At 35.3% G+C, this 27,318-nt stretch overlaps 1 protein-coding gene across 1 annotated transcript in view; it reads right to left on the bottom strand.

Moving 5' to 3' along the window:
* LOC149574850 (AICARFT/IMPCHase bienzyme family protein) overlaps positions 1-27,318 on the bottom strand; it is a 99,798-nt gene that overhangs the window by 28,159 nt on the left and 44,321 nt on the right. The window contains exons 4-7 of the mRNA XM_089814691.1: positions 11,455-11,557; positions 6,592-6,725; positions 6,318-6,498; positions 6,067-6,221 (exon numbers count right to left, since the gene is read on the bottom strand). Of these exons, the coding sequence (XP_089670817.1) occupies positions 6,067-6,221; positions 6,318-6,498; positions 6,592-6,725; positions 11,455-11,557 (573 nt within the window). The remainder of the gene's footprint in view (positions 1-6,066; positions 6,222-6,317; positions 6,499-6,591; positions 6,726-11,454; positions 11,558-27,318) is intronic.

Below are 27,318 nucleotides of genomic sequence, written 5' to 3' on the forward strand. Positions count from 1 at the left end.
TTCCAAATTGTGTATGGGAGTAGTCCAAGGATTGCACCAGAATTGAGGAAGATGGAGCAAGGGGAGAGGACAAGTGCAAAAACAGAAGACTTTGTTGAACATGTCAAGAACCTACATGAGGAGGTGAGAGCACATATCACCAAGATGAACCTACAATATAAGGCTAGGGCAGATAAAAAGAGGAGACATTAGGAGTTCCAAGTTGGAGATCAGGTTATGGTATATTTGAGAAAGGAACGATTTCCAGTGGGTACCTATAACAAGCTAAAGATAAAGACATTTGGCCCCTGTATAATTTTGAAGAAACATGATTCAGAGAATGCATATGAGGTGGAGTTGCCAGATGGGATTCACATTTCTCCTATTTTCAATATTGCAAACTTAACAGAATATCACGATGATGGTGTAGATGAGGAGTTGATGCTGGAGCCATGTCCAATTCCTACTTTTGCGAAGGAAGAGATTGAAGAAATTTTGGATAGTCGTGTGGGCCGAAGTACCAGAAACAGACAGTATGAAGAATACCTGGTGAAGTGGAAAGGATGACCAATAGAAAACTCAACTTGGATATCCGTAATGAAGGTTGCCCATTTGGGTTTTCCTCTACAAGTTATAAAGTGACAAGGTCACTTTTCAATCTACCCTAGGTGTCTGATGAAGGAGCATCTAGTGGTGTAACAGCAATCCTATATCACCCAAAAATAAGCTTAGTGTTAGTTTCTATTTAAAGTGTTTTTCATTTTTGAATACCCATTTGGGTCGAATAAAGAATCCAATTCTCATAGCTCCACTATTGATTTTCTAGGTTAGAGTTTTTGAGCACCTTAGGATACGTGCCAATGTAGAAAATAGGTTATTTCGTAATTGAGCCATAATTATAATGAGTTAGAGGGTGTAAGTTGAAGGGATGATTATACTTGTAATTTAAAGCACTCCAAAAAAAGAATCTGGTCAAAAGGCTTTACGGTTTGAGAATTATTGCAGTTTTAAGTTGCCTGGAGACCTCCTAAGAGCACTTCAAAGTCAGGTTTGAGGTACTAAACAGCCTCATACGGGCCCGAAAAATGGGGGATGAGCGAAGCTGGTCCATACGACTATAGAACGCTTGGAGAGCTTTCCGGAAATGTAAACAGTTCATCAATCGAAATCCCGAATCAAAAGCTATGCCTCTTGGAAGTTGGACTGCCATTTCTGGATTCTTCTAATTTTACACCGACTTCTGACATGTTTTCTAGAACCTTTTGTTTTGGCGGTGGATGCCAAATGGCATATTCGAAAATGTATTCCTAACCCTAAACCTAATTTGGTTTTACTTAAGGACATTTCTAGCATTGTAAAGGCAATTTTTTGGTGGAGTTCGGGAGAAGGTACTGGAGGAGGGTTTTTCTCCAAGATCATACAACATTGTAAGCCCATAGGGCACGTCTTTGGGCCTATTTCCATTGTACTAAATGTAATAGCAGATCACTTTTGATAATAATATTCCCCTTTTCCTGTTGCGTTCGTTTTGGTTTGTGATTGTGCCTCCATTACCTCCTCTTTCAACAATAGTTCACTCCTTGAGCAATTGCTCCTCTTGTTGCTCTTCTCCTTTGCAAATGGGAAAATGAATTTTTTTTTTTTTTGGGGTTATTTTATGCTTAGATTAGGTTTCAGTATTATTAAATGCGGTTTGGGTGTCCATGTGGACCAGCCAACCTTTTTTCAAATTTAAAAATGCCTTATTTTTTAACATTGGCAGTCCAAAATGGCTTAAGCCATAGGGGACAGCTAGAAGTCTAGGACGAGTAAGGGCATTCTAGTTATCTTGGGGACTTCCAGCAATACCCTCGTACCATGTTGCTCTCAACGTGACATTTCAAGGATAGTAACTTGTCTGCCCATTTGAAATGCCATTGCGGTAAAAACTTGTCCTCATGTCTCCGTACCATACCTGTTATGGTAAGTCAATATTATATTATTATATTAAACTGAAGAGATAAAAGCTCTTTATATAAATTGACAGAGACGATGTTTCTATTATGAAACAATTGTGAACCAAAACAAAATAAGAAACTACTTAATGAGCTAAAGACTAACTAAGACGACCAATCAAGGAACCTACAATATTCTATACCCTCCCTTAATGGTCATTGTCTAACTACCCTATAGAAGACTATACATGTCTTATGGTCATAAATTCTTTAAAACATTTTGTTGCCACTAAGACCTTCCTTGGATTTGCAGAGTATTAATGACCAAGAGTAGAAAAAATCCATCCAAAAAATAACAAAGGGTGCCCTTTTCTTCAGAATTTGTAACAAGTGACACAAGCCTGCCACTCACCCTCTTAGAATCTTAAAAACTTCTAACCAGAAGATCCCACATGAACTTCACAAATTACAGAAGCTAGAAATGATTTTTGAGGAGAAAAATCTAAAAAAACTAGACACGACTTTGAGGTAAAAATCAATCAAAACTAGAAAATAGAATTTGAGACATGGATCAAACAAAAAAAATCATATTTTGAAGAAATTCAAATAATTTTTTAGGAAAATATTATTAAAACCCAACTGATAATTTATGGAGAAAAAACTTATTAAAACCCAAGAAATATTTTTTGAGAAAAACAATATTAAAATGCAATAGATATGTTTAGACCCATCAGCATTATTTTAAGGGAAAATTATGAAAAGCCATCAGAGATTTTTTTAAAGAAAAGAAGTATGAAAACCCATCAAAAAATTATAGGGGAAAAAGTTATAAAAATCAATCAGGGAAACCTTCATGCAGCAACACATGAGACTCTATGCAGTAAAACAACACATACAAGCAACACACAAATGCATACAACTCACAAAATGCACATGCAAGTACATGCAACCCTTGAAAATCAAAGACTTTCACTCAAACTAGGAAATCATGTGATCAGAACCCATAACCTAGCTTGCGAGTTTCAGCAATAATCTTGGAAGATGAGCCACAAAATTTTCTAAAATTATTACAAACAATTTTTTATTTCAAAAATTCCAAGAACATATTTTTGGAAAAAAATTCAGTCGAGAAGAGGCTAAAAATTTTCCTTAAAATTGACTAAATTTTATGAATCCCATCGACTCGCCTTGTTACCATGTCACATTAAATCAATGTTATATTATTACATATAAAATAGAGGAGATAGCTCCTTGTGTAGATTTACAAAGATGATATTCCTATTATGAAACAATCATAAGCTAAAGACAAAAATAGAAACTACTTAATAAATTAAAGACTAACTAAGATGACCATCAAAGAAACATTTCAATATTTTAATAGAACTAGGGATAGGAGCGAGTCTAAATGTGTAGGGGACACATCCCCATGGAACACAAATGTGTATGTGTGTGTCTATATGTGTGTGTGTGTGTCATTCCCACATCCCCAAGTCCTAGAAATTTACTGGAACATAGGAAAAACTAACTTCTTGTGATATTATCAATGCATCATGATATATCATCAATAATTTTTCAATATATCTATGTTGCATGGGTACTCCTACCCATACACCTAAGACACATCCAGGGTGTTGGTACACATACCCAAGTACCCAACTTAATGGGAACTAAATGAAGAGCATCATAGCTAAGGACCTAGATTAAGATTTCCAATTTTAGTTTCAGCTTTTTGCATAGTTTCCAGCCTGAAACTCAACAAGGTTGCCTCAACTCATGACCCGGCTATGACTCAACAATCACTCGGCAAAATGAAAAAACCCTTGAAATTCAGAGATTTTTAACAGCTTAAAACTTGTTTCATGCACCCATTATCAAATAAAGCTTAATGACACTTTAACATCATCAAATAGAAGCTAATTTCATCACATACATAAACATACATCTATCACATAAGTACAAACATAAACTGTAGCTGAATTATTAATATTGTCATGTGTATAAAATCCATGACACAAAATGTTCATAAACATGTGTAAACAAAAACAAGTCTATGGCCCAGGCTTGAGCTCAACCTCAGCCTCAATGTTGTTTCTCTGCCTCCTACAACGGCATCTGAGGTAGGCCCTGGATGACTGATGAGCCATAGTATATGCTTCTGAGGTGTCACTTTGATGAACATTAGTGGCACATGCGCTTGATCGTCTTCTCTATCCTCCTCTGCCACAGTCTCAGCCTCAGCCTCTGTCTATCTAGTCAACCCACGTATGGCCTCCCCAATGTGATTTGTGGACTCCTTGATGCTCTTCTTCCTTGCTAGTTGCAAACCTATGCCCTCTTCCTTTCCTTCCTCTCTCTCACTTTTCCTCTCTTGTTCTCACAACTAGCAAATAAAATGACTTTTAGGGCAAAATACAAGACATGAGTGAAAAAAAAACTGGGAAATAACTTTCTTTTTGCTGGCCAAAATTGCCAAACACCAATGTGAGTCATGTTTTCATGACTCGATGAGTCAATGCCATGACATGCATGACTCACGCGAAGCATGCGTGTCATGAGCCATTGCTCACCAAGTCATGGCAATGGTTTGTTATGACTTTGCTTGCCTTGGTACAGCTCGTGGACTTGGAAAACTCACACAACTCATGGAGAGTCCAGGAACACTAGCTTTTTGTTTGTGTATCAGCTTGTTCTTTATCAAACTTAATATGTAATCAGTTTGAAAATTTGATAGAATACTGATGAACAGAAAAGTTGATCACTGTTCAAGTTAGAAGTTTAGTATTTGCAATATATCATTGTTACATGATTTATAATCTTCTCGTTCATGTTTACAATTTGCCTTTTCTATTATGCATCTAAACATTTAGCATGTATTATTATTACACACACATTGCAAATCTGAAACTCAAAACAATACATTACATCTACAAACTTTACCACCATTCTTGTATTGAAAACTCATTGTCATGACTCCTATTTTCTGATATTCTATAAAATACTAGAGTATATTTTAAAAAACACATACCCAAGTGCCTACTATCCCCTATTTTGGAAAACAGCCATACCCCTCCTCATACCCTAAGTACCCCCGTCCCTGTGCAACCTTGCAATATTATATTGGTCAATAATTTTATGTGTTGCACTCAAAGATATTTTTTTAAAATCACTGTGAACCCTGCCAGGCAAAGATATATTGCACTATATTGGGATATTTCGAGGATATCTGCTTCTATGGTGCAAACCATCAACAAAAGATGCGGAATCAAAACTAACTGACAAGTTATGAAAATTGTAACGAAATACACCAGTAACTTGGGAACAGAAAAGCTTCAGAAAAAGTACATTGTTGGAAACCTGGTAATTATGTAGATCTGTTCCAGAAACTCACTCACTCCCAAGGGTAGAATATTGATATTTAGTGGACGTGGCAGTATTGTAGGCTTGTTGGTAATTTTAGCCAATGTCATTGACCACCCCCTACTTGCACATATTAAATTGCAGATCTAATTTTGCAGGGCACATACCCAGACATACATTTTCATACAGTGGGAAACATAAATCATTTTTACTGCCTTCCTCAAATATGATAGCAGCAGATATAATTACAGCAGGGTTACTCTTTTCAATTAATATTGACAAGATTTTATACATGTTGCATTTATGGAGAACAATAAAATATTTTTAGAATAAAAAACATGTTTGGAAACTACGACTGTTTCCAGCAACAAGCTTATTGCAAAATGAATAAATTGATTATCTATAATTACAGGAAAAAACAATTAAATACGAACTTCACAATTTCAATCAAACTTGTTTAATTCCAGATTTTAATAGATTAACACCGACAAGATATCACATCCAACAGACGCAAGTGTCCTGCCCCTGGCAGGAACTGATAAAACTAGGAGAAAACCATTTTATGAAACCCTAAGACAGGCTTCATAACCTAATATTCTTTAAAAATTCTTTATAGGATTAACATTTTCGGAAATAGTGGTGCAAAACCCTGCAAAGTTGGAGTTCTAAGAGAGGATCAAATTATACGCTAACAATTTCCCCTCAAATAAGGATTCACTTTAGTTATTCACAATTTGTCAAGCATATACAATTCTATTAAGACAAAACGTAGATAAGAAGAAAGCCAGATGTTTACCTTTCCGTGATGTTGTACAGCAGTTGCAATGCCTCCAGCATCCACCTCACATAGGGACTCATCAGTATAAAATGCAGCTTTTTGATGAGGATTTTCCCCATATCTAAGAGGAGACTTGACTGAAAGAGGGACAGTTAATCTTGGTGGAAATTCATCTGCTCATAAAAAGAAACCTGTCTTAAATTTAAATCATTGATTGACATCCTCTAATTGCATAAATTTTAAGAATATTTAGTCAATTCAATAAATACCTCTACCAAGCTGCTTCCAGAACCACTCTGCTACAGCAGAGTCATATGAAGCAACGTGCTGGAAGGCTTTCCAGGCAAACTTTCTTCGGAGATCCTCTCCATCATTTCCTTCATCTTGCAAGTACCCTAAAAGAGAGGGGTAGTCTGCAGGATCAACCACTACCAGCACATGCTTATGGTTCTGTGTAAGATTTTACAATATGCATAGATACAGTATTAGTCGATATGTATTCAAATATGTTAAAAAAAAGATTTTTATGAAACCAAAGCATACCTTTGCAGCTGCCCTGATCATTGCTGGCCCACCAATATCGATGTTTTCAACACCATCTTCAAATGATATCCCATTGGATGAAGAAACCTTCTCATAAAATGGGTAAAGGTTGACCACCACCAAATCAAATGACCCTGCATCTCAAATGTTAAATAGAAAACTATTAACCAATGATACATAAGTATAGGATTAATATTCAATTGTTTCTAATTTGGGCTGGACAGTAGAGGCGTATAGAAGGAAAGAACACTCTTTTCTGAACCCTTGAACAGGATTCCACCACAAGCATAATAGCATCTAAATTGTAGGCTTATATTATACTAGACAAAATTGACTCAAGAATTCATTAACATAAGTTTGAGCAAAAGAATTAGAGAATAATACATGAAGTCTGGAGAGGCACAAATTCGAATGGACAAGATCGTAATTTCTGTTTTAATGGGATTATAATAATTATAATAAGAATAAGATTACAATATTGTGTGTTCATGTGTGTGTGTGTGTGTGTGTGTTAAATTCTGTTTTAATGGGATTATAATAATTATAATAAAAATAAGATTACAATATCGTGTGTGTGTGTGTGTGTGAGATTTCTGTTTTAATGGGATTATAATAATTATAATAAGAATAAGATTACAATATCGTCTGTGTGTGTGCACGGGTGTGCGTGTGTGTGCGCATGCATGTGCGTGCGCGCGTGTGCATCCATGCGCGTGCGTGTGTGTGTGATTTCTGTTTTAATGAGATTATAATAATTATAATAAGAATAAGATTACAATATCGTGCATGTGTGTGTGTGTGTGCGTGTGCGTGTGTGTGTGCGTGTCCGTGTGCGTGTGCATGTGCGTGTGATTTCTGTTTTAATAGGATTATAATAATTATAATAAGAATAAGATTACAATATTGTGCATGTGTGTGTGCGTGTGTGTGTGCATGTGTGTGCATGTGCGCATGCGCACGCGCGCACACTCACGTGTGTGCATGTGTGTGTGTGTGTGTGTGTGTGTGTGTGTGATTTCTGTTTTAATGGGATTATAATAATTATAATAAGAATAAGATTACAATATCGTGCACGTGTGTGTGTATGTGTGTATGCGTGCACGTGTGTGTGTATGTGTGTATTGTAATTTCTGTTTTAATGGGATCATTATACATCCTTCCTACCTTGCCCGGTGTTGGACACATGCTCTCTACATCTTTTTAGGCTCTTTAAAGGTGGGCTCCCATCGGGTCCATAATTAGACAAACCACCAAATCGACAAGTAGGATCCGATTCGCTGCTTTTGTGACATAAGGGACGCGGAGATGAAGACATACTTTTATTTTCTACTTCCATGTATAATATGAGATTAGAGGGAGGTTTTACTACCTATTCAGAGAGTGTCAATCTCTTCCATCCTTCTGATACACTAACCAGCAGTATCTTGAGCTCTATCTCCATGAGGCTAGGCAACTTCAAGACCACACCTTGCAACTTCAATTCTCTTCAAGACAGAATACTGATTAGCTCATCACCTCCTCCTTTACATTAGTCTTTTTGGCTCAGGGTGCCAAGCAATCACTTGGCCTCCCTACTTCAAGACATACTAGGTCAATTAGACCTCGCAGGAGTTACACGCAGCAAAAGCCCTCCACTTCCAGTAGTTCTTATCAATGCCTCGAGGCCCTCTCTCACCCCGAATCGTATCCTTAAGTTCTGGACAACTTCTAGATGATGAGGAGCCATTAGCTTGTTCCTAGATTATGCTTCTAGTCTTCTCTTGGGTTCTTGATTTGTTTACTCTTTCCCTAGGCACCATTTGGTGTTCCCGTTTTGGCTATTTCTTTGTTGTATGTTTTCAATCCCTTAGACCCTCTTTGTGGTCTCTTCTTGGACATTAATAAATTTATATTATCCTTTTTTGTAAGGTCACTTTTCTTCTATAGTTATTTAAATTCTAACTATTAGCAATGGATTTCATTGATATTATACCAAAGGTGAGATAATTTACAAGATGTAATAAGATGTAATGTTATTCAATAGATGTGCATAGTTGATGTAATCTAACCAACGTAGACTATAAATGTGATATTTGACAAGAATTCTAAATTGAATAATACAAATTGAATAATAAAACCACATAATTTGATCATATTTTCATCAAATTATTTTATAAAATATTCCCAATATCTTTCAACATCAAGGTTTTCAATACTTGTCTAAATCAATGCACTTGAAATGACCATTCTCACTCTAGAAAGATTTCAATAGTTCTAGCCCTCATAGCTATGGCACATCCACGAGGAACTAGTTTATATTCTAAGAATTTGATGCGTCTGGAAAAAGGGCAAATGTGGGTGCGGATGCGTTCTAATGCTCGAAGGCTTTAGGATGCAGCATGGATGCTAGCAAGAATCTTGATTCCAACCTGCAAATGCGTGCGGGATGCTTGGGAGAGCATCCTGAGAGAATCCAAAGAGCATCCAGGCGCATCCCATGAGCATCCAACCATTTTGAGCACCCAGTCTCTTAAGTGACTTATTAAAACATGTGTTTAATAGGTATTTTCTATTATATTCTTTCTCATATTTGCCTCACAACCCTAAAAGAGGCTATTCATTGCCCATTCTTCCCATTTTGTTTGCAGTTGGGCTCTCTTCTCATTTAGTCTGCATTGTGGCATTTTGAAAGTAAGGTCATTAGCTTTGAAGAGGATCATTCGTAGGGTGTCTATTGAGCTTCCACAAAGGACGATTAACTAAATTCAATAAATTTGATTTGTGAATCCTGAGCCTTGACTCTTGATTGATCAACATTGAACCATGAACTATATTTTGATTTTGTAATTCAAATTGCATTGGAATCTTGAACTTGAGTAATTTACTAATTAGACATTATTGTTATTTCAAATTGATTATGCTAATAGCTACATAATGGTTTATTTTTGTATATTTCTTGTATTTCTTTGCATACATAAATTATAGTATATATATATATATATATATATATATATATATATATGGATGCACCCAAATGCATCTGAAATCCAAAAAAATAAAAAACCATGCATCCACACATCAGCACCCTGCACCCGCATCAGCATCAAAACCAGCATCAGTAACTTAGTTTATATTCAAAAGCCACTACACATGCTTTCCAAGCATCAGTAACTTAGTTTATATTCAAAAGCCACTACACATGCTTTCCAAGCATCAACACTGGCCAAGACAATCCTGAGTGTATACTGTACCTCGAGTTGGACACACCATTTTACCCTTCTCCCATGCCCATATCCCACTAAAATGCCTACTCCTTCAAGTATCACCCCACCCCATCCAGGTCTCACATGAATGCTTTTTGAATCCGTTCAAAGACAGTTTTCAAACCATCACACCCTTTACAAAAGTTTTCGTTCAATAATTTTTTAACTGAAAAATTATTTCTCTCCCTGTCTGAGTTTTTGAACTTTTTATTGTCATTCCTCATCTCTATTTTGTCCAAAGGATCATTAATATCATTTATTTTTTATCTCTCTTCTCATTCCGAAAGGTTATTCTATAATTCTCCCTTCCTTGGTTTAAAAAGGCACACAATGTTTGGAGCATGGAACTGCAGTTCATTTAACCTGAGGATGAAACCCCTTGTGACAGGAATTGAAGGAGAGAAACCCACAATTTCTTAGATTGACTTTACATAGAACTAAGAATAGTGCAAAGTTGATTAATATCCAGTTTGCAATAAATTTCCAAATAGGTTTGAACCAGCAATTTCGCTACCTATCACGCCTCTTTATCAAATATCACAGTAGTGCAATAAGTGAAAGTGGTTGATCACAGCAGTTGTCTGATTGGCTGCTTTCTCCTAAATCAGATTGATTGCAGGTGTGAGGACTTCTGAACTTGCTAGATTTAACTAGGGCTGCCTTGGAAGAGGTTGCAATTTTTTTATGTTTAAAATAGTTAATATGTTTCTTCCTTTAAGGCATCGTGTGAAGTGTGTGAAGTGGTAAGCATAGCAATTAGTGTTGTTTTATACAGAACTGCATATCGCAGTGGCAGTTTATACTTGGAATTGTAGAGTGATTACCTTGAGAATAAACTGCTAACAATCCACGTGGAAGTTGGATCCAATATTGCCAGCTTTTATTTGCTATAACACAAAAGGGAAATTGCAGCATGGAGGAGAGAGGCTCTGACACATAATATTGTATTATCTGCATTACTTTTTAAGTTTTTAGTAGTGTTAAACTAAATTTCTTGGGACTGATCTACCTGAATTTCTTAACATTGTCTGCAGTCACTTTACAAATGATCACATAGACTAATCCCATTGGCACTGAAATTTACCAGAAAATCATTTGCAGGATTTAAAGTTGTCATGTGAATGACTGGCTGGGGACATCACAAAGATTGAGTCTTTGTGTACATCATCCAAATAAAATAAGTAAAAAAGGACAATTTTTACAGTAACACAAACAATGCCATCTCCAAATTACAAAAGAATATGGAGTTCAAGCATAGATGAATATTTTGTACCCACTTTACCATAACAAATATGTCACCATATTAAATCTACACCAATATGCTCGCTGCCAATCCTGAGCTTTAGAAACAACAATGTAACCATGGAATACTGCAATTTCTACCAAATAATAGTCTAAAAAATCAGTACCTTGAATGGCAAAAAATGAAACAATAAAAACTCACAAAGTTTCACAATGATTAATGGTACTCCAAAACCCAAGCAGCAAAAAAAAATCATGTTTCAAACAGCACAATAAAATTTGGTTAATGAACAGATAACATTAATGGGAAGAACTTCTCATATCGACGCACAGGCTAATATCAAGTATTCAAAACCAAAATCATAACTAAATCACTCACCAATTCCATGATTCTTAAGGTCATCCATGTGATGCTGTTGATCCCTTCTTGCAAGAATACCACCATGCACAGCAGGGTGCAAGGTTTTAACACGACCATCAAGCTTCAAAAAATAGAAAAGCCTTAGTCAAATGGAAGTTTCCCTTGTGCAATTTAATAAACAAGCATAAGAAGATAATTCTGTAGCAAAACATATCTGATCTAAAAATTTGTTTGGAATTTCTTTACATAATTACAAGAAAGCTTTGTTATGAAACTTGAATCCTTGCTGTTTGCCCCAAAACTCAATATTATGAATATTCATTTGGGCATTGCTTTTGGAGCAAAGGATACTCATCAAAGTTGTATCTTATAGACCACTATTAAAGCTAACTATGTAGCTGCTACTATCAAGTGTTCAAATATTGTATGGATCAAACAACTGCTGGAAGGTATGCAGTAGGAAGTCACCGATCCTGTTACTATCTATTGTGACAATAAAAGTGCTATTAACATATCAAAGAATCATGTGATGCATACAAAAACAAAACACATATCTATTAAGTATCACTACTCGAGGGAACAAGTTCAAAAAAAAACAAGTGAGATTGGACTATGTGAAGTCAAAGGAACAATTAGCAGATATATTTACAAAGCCATTACCTAAGGATGCTTTGTGTATCTAAGAGGTAAACTAGGGGTCCTTCCCCTATCCAATGTTCACTAAATAAAGATACGTGTTGTGTCAATTCATGGATGATGAGAATATCTTTGTGGAGTTGATGCATGAGTTCACACTTTGGGTGTTGTCCTAGAGCTGTGAAGATGATTGTAATGAAGTAGATGTAATTAGTACATGCAAGGTACAAGGTATTACTACAAGGTTTTATAGTTTTCTACTTGAAGCTCATAGTTACCTTTGGCATTGTTGTCAAAGGGGGAGAGATTAACTAAAGGGGGAGTGATTGAGTGTTTAGTCAAAGGGGGATTATAAAACAAACCATCAAAGGGAGAGATTGCTTATGGGAGAGAGATAAGTAAAGGAGATGCTACAATTTGCTAATGTATGAGATGTGTTGATGTTGTATGAAGATGATTTTTGTTGTCAAAAGGTAAATATGTTAAAGATGTTGCTGAATAGTAAAGTATACCCCAAGGGGGAGTATATGATTGAAGATACAGAATAGAAAAGAGATCATGAAGTTAAAAAGTACCTGATGAAGTCAAAGAGCTGAATATTCTCTGCTCTTTGATATTTGTTTGATAATGTAATGTTATGTAACAATGAGCTTAATAATGTGCCACCATCAATTCCAAAGGGGGAGATTTTTAGCCCCAACTGATAATATTGATAATGTATGTGAAAGAGTCATAGTAGTTGTTGTGTTGTCAATGATGTCAAGCCTTAATTGGTAAGATATTATGCTAATTCATAAACATAATATTTTCTTTTGGCATCATTAAACTTCTCCCTAAAATAAGCAACAGGTCTACCTTCTTTGCTCAAAATAGCACTTATTGCTGTACCACTAGCATCACAATCTACTTGAAACACCTTGTTAAAATCTGGACGTGCTACAACAGGTTGTTCTGTAACTTTTTGTTACAACAAATTAAAACTCTTACCTGCTCCTACAGTCCACTTAAATTCTTTCCTACCCCCTCTCATTGTTTCAATCAAGGGTCAACAAATACTGCTAAAACCTCTTATGAACTTTTTGTAAAAACCAGCCAGTGCACGAAAGATCTTACCTCTGTAGCACTCTTTGGATTAGGCCATTCAAGGATAGCCTTCACTTTCTCCAGGTCCATTTTTAAACCTTCTGTTGAAACTACAAATCCTAGGTACACCAACTCCTTCACAAAACTGCACTTCTTCAGGTTTATCCGCAACTTTTCTTCCCTCAACTTATCAAACACCTTTCGAATATGCATCAAGTGCTCCTTCAACATCTTACTAAAGATCAAAATATCATCTAGGTAAACAATGACAAACTTACCCAAAAACTCCTTCAGTACCTCATTCATGAGCCGCATGAAAGTGCTCAGTGCATTGGATAGCCCAAAAGGCATGACTAACCACTTGTACAGTCCTTCCCTTGTCTTGAAAGCAGACTTCCACTCATCGTCATCTCTAATGCCAATATGATGGTATCCACTCTTCAGATCTATCTTTGTAAAATACACAGCTCCACTCAAATAGTCCATAATATCATCCATCCTTGGCAATGGAAATCTATACTCGATTGTGATCTTGTTGATAGTGCGAAAATCTGTGCACATCCTCCATTCTCCATTCTTCTTAGGTGCTAATATTGCTAGTACGGCACATGGACTCGGACTCTCTTGAAACAACCCATTCTACAACAACTCATGAACTTGTCTATTCAACTCTTCAATTTTTGCTGGTGTCATTCTGTGCGCTGCCTTGTTTGGCAAATTGGCTCCTAGAATCAAATCCATCTGGTGACTGATCTTCCTCACTGGAGGTAATCCATTAGGTACATTATTTGACACAATATCAAGAAACTCTCCCAACAAATCTACAACTTTTGTAGGTACCTCCTCTACTTCTTTTTTACCATCTTTTGGGATTACAACAAAACACATATGCTCATGCTTCATACCTTGGAGAAATTCCTTTCCATCAACAAAACATATTTTGGCAACACTACATAAAAAAAATTCTTTCTTCAATGGCTTCAACTTATGTTTCACTCCATCCTTTGTCAGAGTGTAGGTATTTGCACACCCATCATGTACATGCTTGTCAAACTGCCACGGCCTACCCAACAACATATGACATATGTCCATGGGTATGATATCACATAGCACCTCATACTGGTAGCCTCCAATCTTGAACTTTCCTGAGCATTGCTCACTGACCATGACCTTGTGGTCATCTTGCACCCAGGCAATACGGTATGGTTGCGAGTGCTTCTGTCTCTTCATTCAACTTTGTGACCATCTATTCTAACACCAAATTGTCAGTACTTCCACCATCAATGATCACATCACAACACTCATCTTCACATTTGTACCTTGTGCTAAACAAGCTCCCTCTTTGATCAAGTTTCTTCAAGCCACTCAATAGGACTCTTATGTTAAAAACTAGGACTTCTCCTCTTTCAGCATCTTCATCTTCAAGGTCTGCCTTCTTCATACTAAAAATATGTTGTCATAAATGACAACATTCAATATCTGCCTTAGCCAAATTGCTAACAGATTTTTATGGTATTTACTTTTTACTGCAACTTGGTAACAAGTAGGTAAAAGTAAAGTTAATTTATGATAGTCAATAAAGTAATGAACAGTGAGTTAACACTTTGGAGTAAATGTATTATGAGTGATAAATGTGAAGTTGAATGAGATCACCGAGTGATTTCTTTTGATGTTTATGAAAAAAAATTTGGTACTAAAGTGTTGGGAAGGGACTAAAGGATAACTGGACATAATTGATTCACCCCCCTTAGTTATCTAACAAAGGTCAACGATGAAACAGAATTGGTAAGATATATATAGAATGCAAAATGATTTGTATTTTTGCATATGTATTAAGACAAGTGTGTGCCACTTGGTCAACCTTTCCTGGCTGAGCCCATACATTATGGGGACTGGTACACCAGATAAATATAACAAAAAAAAACAAGTAAAATCAATGCCTTTTTAAACAGGTAATAAAACAAGGTATAATAGCATATCTCACACTTCAGCAATTCCGGGGGATTTGTAGTTGCTGTATTATCACTCAAATAATGAACACTTTCTGATTTTGGCTAAGCCAGTAACATCATTCTCCAGTCCTACTACCATTTCATCAGAAATGAAAATACAATTGAGAAGCACTACAAAAATTGACTCATTGTAGAATTTGATGAAGTGACCATCTCTTGCTCAAGATAGCTGGCATGGCAAGCCACACTCCAACTGCATGTTACAGTTTTTACACATTTCAGTCATTTGAGGTTACAACTTACCCAACATACTTGGATCAGGCAAATGAAAGACCCACAAGGATTAGCAGCCACACAATTCAAGTTTAAACATTTACAACATATTTCAACCCTTGAACCTTTGATTCAAAAGAAAAATTAAAAAATGACATCATTTGAATGGAAGGGTCAAAAGTTGAATTCTATCAACCAGAAACAAGCACCTTGAACCAACTGATCCCAGAACACATATTTGTGGAAACTTGCAAAGCACTACACAAAGTTGTGAAAATCCTAAAACATTTGTATATTAGTTCTGTGCCAAGGGATTTGAACACAGACTCAGTGCAGGCTGGATGTGAGTCTCAAGCTTGGACTCACTCAAATTCCCAAAGATATTCATGATTACTCAGCAAGTCCATGGCCAGGAGTCATCCTGCATTTCTATTGCATTTCCAAGGCAGCCTGTGGGATTAAAAAGTGCAAGAACACGCAGAAAATGCTGTCAAAACACACCAAATTGTCTATTTAACCCTACTCAACCTCACTTGACACTGACTGCTGCACTTTGTCTCCATTGAGCTCCTCACATAGCAATATAAGGCAATTATGGAAGCAAGATTCCTGCAATTTTTGAAACTTTCAGGTATGTTCTTTTGTTTTTCCGAGATTTCTTTTACATCTCCTATTTTTTGTATTATTCTAGGGTTTTTGTATTTGTTCCAAGCGGATTTGAATCATTCAAGGTTTTTCTGTTTAAAAAAATTTGTCAATTCTAATGTTTCCAGCAGTTGAATTTGCCTTTGTTTTTCCAATTCGGAAGTTGATACATTGTATCGAAGGGCATCAAAAGTAGATGTCAAAGCATAAGAAAGAGGGATGTTGTTTGGAAGCATGTTGAACCAAGACAGACAAACAGTCAATCATTCGCAACTATTGTGGAGGGAAGATAAGTGGAGGCATCAACTGAATCATACAAAGAGGGATGTTGCTTGGAAGCACATCAAACCAAGATAGGCTGAAACTCAATTATTTGCAATTACTGTGAATTGAAGATGAGTTGAGGCATCAATTGCCTCAAACATTACCTTGCACAGTTCATTGACCACAACGTCAAATTGTGTCCAAACATTGAACAAAGATTCCCATTAAAGAGATGAATGCAGGCCTCACATTGATAGACCAAAAACAATTAAAGAGAATGTGGACATCTTCATTCAGCACATCAATGATGAATCCCAGCATGGCGGTGGAATCAAAAGCAAATACAACAGAAATTGTGTTCTTCACTCATTCAATAAAATGCAGCCACAAGATTTAACTTTGTTCCACAGAACATGCCAGGATTGCAGCCTTCACTTGAAGGGATAGGTCGGAACAAGGACAAGCATGATAAAGAAAGACTCGATGGCATGTTACCGCTATTTTTACCTCACAGAAGCAAATATCAATGTTTCTTCATTTTATCTCTCTTAAACAATTATATATATGCAAGTAAAAGGTATGATAGTTCACAAGAAAATCCCTCACTTTTCTTATAAGTATTAAAAGAGAGAGCATACTAAGTTACCGAATACCTAGCAACTCGGGATCATCAATAAATGATGTGTTCCTATGAAATTTCAAAGTTACACATGAAAGTACATTGAAAATAGCACAAAGAAGTACAGATGAACTATATCCAGATTTGGATGTACCATCAAAAAAGGCATTTGCCATATACATGCTATCAGGAATTTTGTCCTGCCTAAGATATACCGAGCAGCAAGCAAAAAAAAAGTTTTATACATAAAAGCTGAATCGGAAAGAAGATAATCATTGTCCTGTCACATAGTCTCATTATTATGGCAACCATAATACAGTGAGAAGGCTAAACAGTCACCGGTCCTTTGTTTCTTTCCATAAGTACAGTTCCCTGGAATATGACTACTACAATGGGTACTGTGGATTTTGACGTGATGCGTATCAAGGGAAATACTCAGTTTCACGTGTGGTTGTTATGATACCTGCAAAGCTTCTGATAACGTAAAATTGGGAAGTTTTCTTGGACTTTAAAGGTATTTTCTTGTATCTGTTATGAACACTATTAGAATACAAATGCTTCCAATGGACCTTTTTTCTATTATTATCTGTGATGGGAGAATACAGATCCAATAAGACTACACTTCATACAAGTTTATGAATAAATTATTATTTTGATCATTAGACTTTGATGATATTAGATTTTATTTTCAAATAATTTAAATTAAATAGTTTCGAATAAAACTAATATAGATCTAACCATGTTTCATATAGTTATAATAGAAATACTTTAAAATGCATGTCAAAATCGAGCATTTAGCCATCCAACCCCATCTTACAAATGGTATGATGCCACTCTTTCATAAACATCTTCGCAATACTTGCTTCGAATTTGATTTGTACGCTGGAAAATGGCAAATACAACATAACTAACATCAACTAAGCTGCTAACCCCACTTCTGGGGCTATTTTATACTACAAATGAAATCCTAATTGATGCAAAAAGGCTTTTATAAATATACCTTATGCTTTAAGTATGAGGAAGAAACAATGCTAACAGAATCTTATATGCAACAAAAAGAAATAATGTCACACAATATTATGAATTTATAACCCTTAAAAACCTTCCCTAGAAAATCTCAGAAAAAATAGTCCCACTTCTTGTATTAACTCTACTTAAAAATACAAGAGCATATTTTGCACGTGTGAGTATAGATAGAACATTAATATAGCAAACTGATAGCAGTATCCCAATGCAACGGATATAAAACTATAGGCAAAAAAACCTTAAAGGGTCACAAAAAATTTGTGGCAGGGTATAAAATTAATATCAAGTGTAAAACATGCGAAGTATACAACACATATCCAAAACAATGTTAATGTTTCTACATGTTCAAGATACACATGATGCAGCCCATTAAAGAGCTAAGAAAACAAGAATCCAGAAAGAAGAATACGTCTGAATCTTCCAGAGGCTGACACCAAGCTGAACCTTGATGGGGCATCAAAGGGTAATCATAGAATAACCAGTTCATATTTACTGCAAGTTGAGAAGGGAGTTTTCTTAATAGAGGAATCAGTTCTAAGAACCCACAATGCAACATGGGAGGCTATCATTGCCAGTTTCAATATGAATTACAAGGTAGGATACAAAAGAGATTGTGATAGACTCACAAGTTGTCATATATGCAATGAGAAAAGGGCATAACAAAAGAAGACGCACTTTCAGGGACAGGAAAGTTTGAACTGTTGAGTTTCAGTCATTATTAAAAACAAAAGAAGCCAACCATTCTATTATCCAACTATAGGATAGGGTGCTCTGTAATATTTGCAATAGAGAATGTTGGTTTAAAGTTAAACAATTGAGAAAGATTATCTTCTATTGTTGAGAAGGATAGATAGGGAAAGATTTAAACTTTCTTCCTAACCATTGGTAATACTAATAGTCCCAGATGGAGGGCAGTATGTAACGATGTGCATTAGCGATTTCTATTCGATATATTTTGCGACAAGTATGTGGTTGTGTATGGGAATAGTTCACAAAGTATGTGATCTATAAACAAGATGGCTATGCCACACTTTCCCATATAGCATCTTTCCTAAGGTTCATTTTGTTGGTAATGATCCCAGATGGAGGCACTATGCAACAATGTACATCAATGATTTCTATTAGATGACTTGTCCAGCACATATATGATCCTGTTGAGGATAGTTCAATAAGTATATCAGTAAAAAGCAAGGTTATGCCACACTTTTCCTGTATAGCTTCTTAAGAATGATTGCTTGATAAAAATTAATATATTCTTTCCTGATGTTATATTTTTTGGCAATGACCAAATGGAGTCAGTAAAACAATGTGCATAATAATTGCTATTAGATACCTTCTCTGACTCATGGATAGTTAAGAAATATGTAATTTGTAAACAAGGTCATTATGCCACACTCTATCCCTTTAGTAAGAAATTTAGTTTGATAGCAACACTGCAAACTGTAATGGACACCCTTGGATGTCCCAAAAAACTAAACCAAATTGCTGAAAGGAATTATGTCAAACAGTTTGCATTCAACTTCTTAAAACCTCTTATAACTCTGGAAATCAAACGTTTATTTGTTTGTTGTGTTTCGTGCATGGAATTGGTATCATACAACATAAACAAGAAATAAACTACAATAATATGCAAAGTGGAAATGAACTGCTGCTAATAAAATGTTATTTTCAGAATTCATAAAACCAAATACATAGCAGATTTATCAACTCACTAATTACTTCAACAATATTGTCATAATACTCCAGCCCATGCTTACAAACTTGCTGCTACAATACTTTGTCCTCCAATCAGTCCACTACCTTCATAATACCATTCCCTCCAAGTGGCATAAGCATCGGACAAGTAGTGAAGAAGATATGAGCAAAATATCAAATCTGCCTGTAGCCGGAAATGCAACTAAACTGTCTGATAATGAAGCCAATAAGAAAGAATTCCAAAGGCCAAACCCCAAGGGAATGACGTCTAGAATGTTACAAAAGAGGATAGACGTCCTCAAATGCCAAGAACAAAGCTGCAACTCACACACCAATTTCTTCTCATATTCAACCTGCCTAATGAAGCCACAAATGCTTCATTTTATTCTATTTCCAAGGGTCCGCTCAACTCATATGGGCAATGTGGGATAAAAGATGTGTACTATATAAAACATATATTAAAATACCCCTTATGTCTCCCTTAGGTACACACTACCATAAAATAAATATTAAAGTAACACTTTAATATTTTACAATTAACTAGACGTTACTTTAATAAAACTTCAGGCATTAAAATGTATTAGCAATCGGACTCCGAATAATGCGAGTGATAGCTCATCGGAAAGCTCTCACCGAGGAGTATCGAATTCCAATCACCAAAATTGACCTGTACTGTGTCCTGCCGACTTACTAAAAATAGTAAGTATGTCTGAAACTGAGTAAATCAACTTCGTTTTGGCCCAAATTGGAAATGACTAGGCCAAAACACTCCAGGATCCCATTAAACCCTTCGTTAGCCCTCGGGACCATGTAGAACAAGGCTAACGCACACACACTTGGTCAACTACTAAGAGAACGTGAAGGCCAAAAGATGGGATCATTACACAAACAAAATAGAAACAGTGTTTGAAGCATTTATTATGGATATTATAACATTTGAATGTATATCTAACACTTATCAAAGATAATAACTAAAATTGATAAAGAATAAAATTGACTAACATAAATAAATTTGGAAAAAATCATTTAATCTAGAGGAAACCCACTTTGAGTGAAAAACATCCAGTCTAGGAAGCAAATACTTCCTCTTTAACCATGCAAAAATTTAAAAATTAATACACAAAGGTTTTTACATGAACAAAACAATCTCAACAAGCTCCATATACTTTTCATAGAGGTCACAAGTACCTCAACAAATAGTCCGCTGTTGTTTCAGACTTGCATAAAAGTACAATACAATGTCATTGAAAATAGCTCTACACACAAATAGTCATTCATCTAACCCTTTTTCAGGCATGGAGGCAAAAGATTAAAACATCCTTCTATTAATGTTTTAGCGTCAGTAGAAGTAAAACATTGATTATTTGATATAAGTTAATCTGTGTTTATCTTTTCAGATAAATTGTTATTCATGATTCTTATATATATATAATATATATTATATATGTAATACAATATATATTATATATTATGCATTATATAATATATATATGATATATGTAATATAATATGTATTATATATATTATGAATTATATATTATTATATAATAATATATAAATATAATATTATATTACATTTATGGTTAATATATTAATATTATATATATGTTAAAGATAAGTTATGCATATAGTTATTGAATATCTAAATGGTGATTAACTATAGAGACATGTCTCTTCATGTCTCTTGAAGAGACATGTCTCCTCTCATATTATACATATATGAGATCCAAATCTGCATTTGGAAATCATCAATTACAATGGCAATGAAAGTACATTTGCAAAAATGATCTTAGTTACTTTAAAATGGTATCAGAGCTAGACTGCAAGTGCAGATAATATGAGAAGGATAATATAAGAGTTTATAATGTCATCAGATTCAATGCATATAACACAAGATGTGACTGTATAGAAATTATAAAGTCAATCAAAATATTATTCGTCAACATGGAAGTAATAGATCTCATCGCCAAAGCATGTTGATGCTGTCATACATGAACTGAATCAATTCCCTTAATGTTATAATGCTATAATATATCGATTGAGTGGCAAAGTTAATATTACAGGAAGACCCGCCACATGATATCTGCAAAGTTATAATGTTTTGATTGCATTGAGAAGTAAAGGTAGCATGACTTATGGTAAGCATGACCGTGCAGAAGAGGTTCAAATACTCGGCACAATGCTTTGTTCAGACGCTTCATTAGTGCCCTTACTCGTGGAGGCCCTGGTGGAATGCCAAGGCCTATTGAAGTGCATGCTCATGATCCGTTATGCTATGCTGGTGACATGTTGGACTGGCTTCACCAGGCTTTGGCATCTGAAAGAGAGCTTATACTTGCATTTTTTTTAGTCCAGACGCAACTGTAAACATTGAACCTACTACTTGACACTTTTCTAGAGACATGGATGGGATATATGTCAAACCAGAAATAGACATGTCCTTTATTTTGGATCGTATTTTTGAAGGGGTTTTATGTTCATTCAAAGTAAGAGTCAAGCAAGTTTTGCAGTCCCAACCTAGTCTTTTATTGGCATACAAACTCAGCAACATCTTGGAGTTCTACACATACACTGTATCAGACTTGTTAGGAGAAGAAGTTGCTCTTTCTGCCACATTATTGCATGCTGCACAGCGAACATTTTTTTTGATATCCTGAAGTCTCAGGGAGACAAGCTGCTTAGATACCCTTCTCTAGTTGCAGTTGATCTTTCTCCACCCCTAGCTATTGGCGAAGGAGTCTCATTATTGTTTGAGTTGATTGATACCCTACAGCATGCTAGTTCCAGCATTAGGAAAGAAGCTTGATCTTGAGCTGGTCATATTTTTCTTTGTTGGATCTCATTATACAGGTTAAATATGAAGATGAAAAGACACGTTTTATCGTAAAGCCTGGCTTATCTCTGTATGAGCTAAGGACTACTCTTTTTGAGTTGTTCAAGATGAATGGGGATGCCCAACAGATTGAAATAAGATTTATAGAGAACGATGGAGATACCATTACAATGTCCAGTGATGATGATGTGGATTATGCATTCAACGAAGAAGTCTCTCCTTTATGTTTGGACATCTCATGGAGCAGAAAACTCCTGTCTAGTTCAAAATCTGTTAGGGCTCATGTGGTGGAGGCAGAATATATTGGAACGATGGTACATTTGAAGGAATAGCGGCAATCACCGTGACTGTAGATTCAACAACCGTGTTTTCCATGCAAGTTACTTACACCACTTCAAACGGAAAATCTCACACAGCGATCGAATCTTTTGTTGAAAATTCGCCAATGGTTGGACCAGTCAATGGCAGGACATTGCATATTGAAGAACATATTTTTTGAAGATAACAAAGTTCTGTTATTTCACATGCACTCATTTCCTCCAGGCTCAGACTTCTTCGGAGACTTTGTTTAACGAAAACAAAGACGACCAATGATAAAGATAATAGAGATGTCTGCAGATGGGAGTGATTGACACGCAAATATTAGTCACTTGGCTCCCATACATAAACGTGTTCCATACTCAAGGTATGCAGCAATATACATAACGAAGAATAAAGGAAATAGGACAGCAAATAAAATAATCTGAGTGCCACCACCTTACAGTAAGGAACTCATTAAAACAATAAGGGAGACAAGCATAGAGGTGGCCAATAAAGGACAATAAGAAGTAAGTAGAAATGTTTGTTAAAATGCGATATATATGATAATAACAATTGCGTTACAACAAATCAATTCATTAAACGACGCCACAAAATTGCGACAGAGAAGTGAATATATAAGTTGCACCATTTATAGGAATACTTATCTTATAAAGTTAGGAGGTAAGTATTATTTGTTTATTTCTTATAAGAAATTAGTGAATATAGATTTAAGAAATTGATCGCCTTCAATTATCATATGTGACATTAATAAGAAGTTCTCTCTTTATTAATGAAACTAACAAGTATATGTGATAGATATTGGGATTAATAATTATGAAATAAGTTTCTTTACTCTAATGAGATAATAAACATAGGTTCAAGTGCTATGATATATAATGTGACATTAATATTATAAACTTGATTATTAAAAGTGATTTTCTATAAAGAGGGAGTCTACCACATCTCTCTAAAGGAGCAGATAGATGATATGATTCAATTAATCTTTGGTGATCTCGATCATATTGATTCGGAGGGAGTAAACCATTGTGATGGAATCTTCAATGATCGATAAATTGTAACAGTAAAGAGGACTGTAATTCATTCAACTATGCGATCTTAATCGATCTACCCCTTGTGTACATGATATGATGTGAAAGTGTTCAATGATATACAAGTGGTAACTTTACATTGTGGGGGGAATAATAGGCAATGTTTCATTCCCACTTGAACCATCCTTAGAAAAGGAGATATTCCATGATACTCATGGGCAAATAAGTACTTGTATCTTTTACATTTATCTATTCATTTATTTGTAATTCTATACATACTATAAGGGTCATTTGCTTTGATCTTTTCCTTTATGTTTGAGGATACTCTTACAGGAAAAGAAGGCTAGTACTTCAAATATATTACCAAATATTGTGCAGACTAAATCTAATGATAATAGTTTCAAAGACCCTGATGATCAAGTGTGGCTCTTGATGCAAGTATCTTTGATAATTGAGATTATGAGATTCTTTTACATTAAGAGGGAGTGTGACACTTCTTCGAAGGCAATATTGGAGCTTAGAAGATGGATACTCAGAGGGAGTCTAGAAAACCAAGTGGTTGACTACATGATGTCGATGGGCCTACTCCTACATATATCATGAGGGAGTGATGAGTTTGTCAAGCATCCTTGGGAAAAGAGTTTTTCTGAGGAAGTAACAAGAGTTTTTTGAAATGCAATCCCTTATGGATGATATCTTCTCTATGAGGAGAAGTTCTAAAGGGAAATGTTAAATCAAAATAGTTTAAAGGTAAAACTTGATATGTTGATTTCAATCTATATTTGGTTATATAATTGTTGTTTCAGATATGTAATGAAAGGTGACGATCTTTCATTGACATATATAAATAGAAGGTAATCATTGTAAGGTGACGACCTTACATATGATAGGCCTATTATCATGGTTCTTTGGGCCGAAATCTACCGGACACTATGATAATAAACAAACAGAAGGTAATCTTTGTAAAGTGACGATCTTACAAATGAAAGTCTTGTTATTATGGACATCTCTAGACATTGCTTAAGTGCAAGTAGAGATCATGAGTGTATCATGGGCATCTCTAGACATTGCTTAAGTGCAAGAAGAGGTTATTTTTGGGCTTCTCTAGACATTGCTTAAGTGCAAGTAGAGATTATTTGTGGGCTTCTCTAGACATTGTTTAAGTGCAAGTAGAGATTATATGAACCATCTCTAGACATTGCTTAAGTGCAAGTAGAGATTATATGTGCTATCTCTAAACATTGCTTAAGTGCAAGTAGAGACTATGTGTGCTATCTCTAGACATTGCTTAAGTGCAAGTAGAGATTTTATGTGCTATCTCTAGACATTGCTTAAGTGCAAGTAGAGATCATTTACTGTTCATATTGTGTTGCTTATATGATGATTCTGACTTAATTAATGGTTTACTTCTCCCTAGCTAAAGAGGGAGTGTTAATGTTTTAGCGTCAGTAGAAGTAAAACATTGATTATTTGATATAAGTTAATTTGTGTTTATCTTTTCAGAGAAATTGTTATTCGTGATTCTTATATATATAATATATATTATATATGTAATATAATATATATTATATATTATGCATTATATATCTCATATATATATAATATATATGATATATGTAATATAATATGTATTATAATAATATAATAATATTATATTATAATATAATAATATAATAATATTATATTATATTACATATATGGTTAATATATTAATATTATATATATGTTAAAGATAAGTTATGCATATAGTTATTGATAATCTAAATGGTGATTAACTATAGAGACATGTCTCTTCATGTCTCTTGAAGAGACATGTCTCCTCTCATATTATACATATATGAGATCTAAATCTGCATTTGGAAATCATCAATTACAATGGCAATGAAAGTACATTTGCAGAAATGATCTTAGTTACTTTAACACCTTCAATCTCCCAATGACCAAAATCTAGAAGCTTAAACACTAAAAGCCAAATATCCTAATTTTTGGCATGCCAAAAGTCCCTCTTTTCAGCATTTTTAATTCAAAATGGCAATTTTTTGTCACTTAACATTTTGTTGTCAAGATTTTGAAGCATGTAAGCTGTTTATAATCCACTTGCACTATTAGGAAGTTAAGAACTTTGAATAAACCTCCAAAAAGACCCAGCAATCATTTAAATGAATCAAAATTATGCCACGAGCACTTGGCGAGCAAAATCCCTGACATTGTCAGCAACTATCAAACCTCATCAATCGCCATGCAGTCATTGTCAACAACCATCCCAGAACCATATCTTTTGCATGCAAATTCAAAATACAATGCCTTTACTTTGAAATCGCATACACGAACAAGAATGTGTATGCGATTTCACCTCTGACCCCATTTGACCACTGCATTTGGCCCTGCAATAGTGCCACACATGCACGCAATGACCCCACTAGTCCAAACGTCAAAAACAGATCTGCAACAGTTAACCAATTTTGGATATGTCATAATGAGAAGTTAAATACTAGTGACTGATGCTCTTTCAACAGGATTAACAATGGCTTGGACTGTTGGAGTATTAGTGTGTGTTTTTTACTGTTGAGAAGAATGGGCAGGATTTCTCTGGATTTATTTGGGAATTTTCCTTGTGGCCAATCAGGATGCTGGGCCTCAAAGATCCATTCCAAAAATGGCACATCTCTGATTTCAGACTGAAGAAGATATTTACCGTTAAAATGTACAGGTTCTCAATCTTGTGAAGACAGTGCTAGGGACAGATGTGGTTGCAGATACAGGCATTATATGAACAAGGGCAATGAATTAAGCAGACATCCGCAATATTTTGGATGAATAAGTTAGTTATGTCAACATGAGATACTAAGTTGCAGAGTTGATGTTGCTAAGTGTGGCTGGTGATGATTGTTAAGTAGTCAACACCAGTGACACCCTCCTCTGGTATATTCTTTCCTGTAGAGCTAAGCGTGAAACTTCCGTGGCAGATGTTAACGTCCTTAGCAGGGACATTGGCATTCTGACAGATTCATTTCAAGATATATGGCTCGTTATAAACATCTGGTGAATTCTCCTAATGATGAACTGTTGGAGGCTACCAGTGGTTATTCTCTCCCTACTTTTGCAGATGACGTCTTGACAAAATCTGCTCGTAGTGTGGAACTCATTGATGGTATCCATTTATCATGTCTATCGTCTTCATCATTTTCTCCTTTTAAGCGTGAGATGGTTAACATTTTGTCTCAGGTGAAAGTGTTGCAAACAGTGTAGGTAAGCAATAAAAAATCATTCTTGGTGGTGTTGAGTATACCTCACGAGGAATGTTTGATTTATAGATGGTTTTTTTGTGCTCAAGATATGTTTTTAATTTGTGATTATAGCAGTTGGACTGCATGCTATGGTAATTATTTTCATGTTTTTATGCTTAAATGGGGTTTCTTATTTTTTGATGTATGGATATACAGTCTTTGTAGTTTTTAGTTTCCATCGGGTATTATAATTTTGCAGGTCTACGTTGATCTTCATGTA

The sequence above is a fragment of the Cupressus sempervirens genome, chromosome 2, assembly GCF_028749045.1.
Source record: "Cupressus sempervirens isolate cs-2001-9-10 chromosome 2, ASM2874904v1, whole genome shotgun sequence".
Classification (NCBI taxonomy): Eukaryota; Viridiplantae; Streptophyta; class Pinopsida; order Cupressales; family Cupressaceae; genus Cupressus; species Cupressus sempervirens.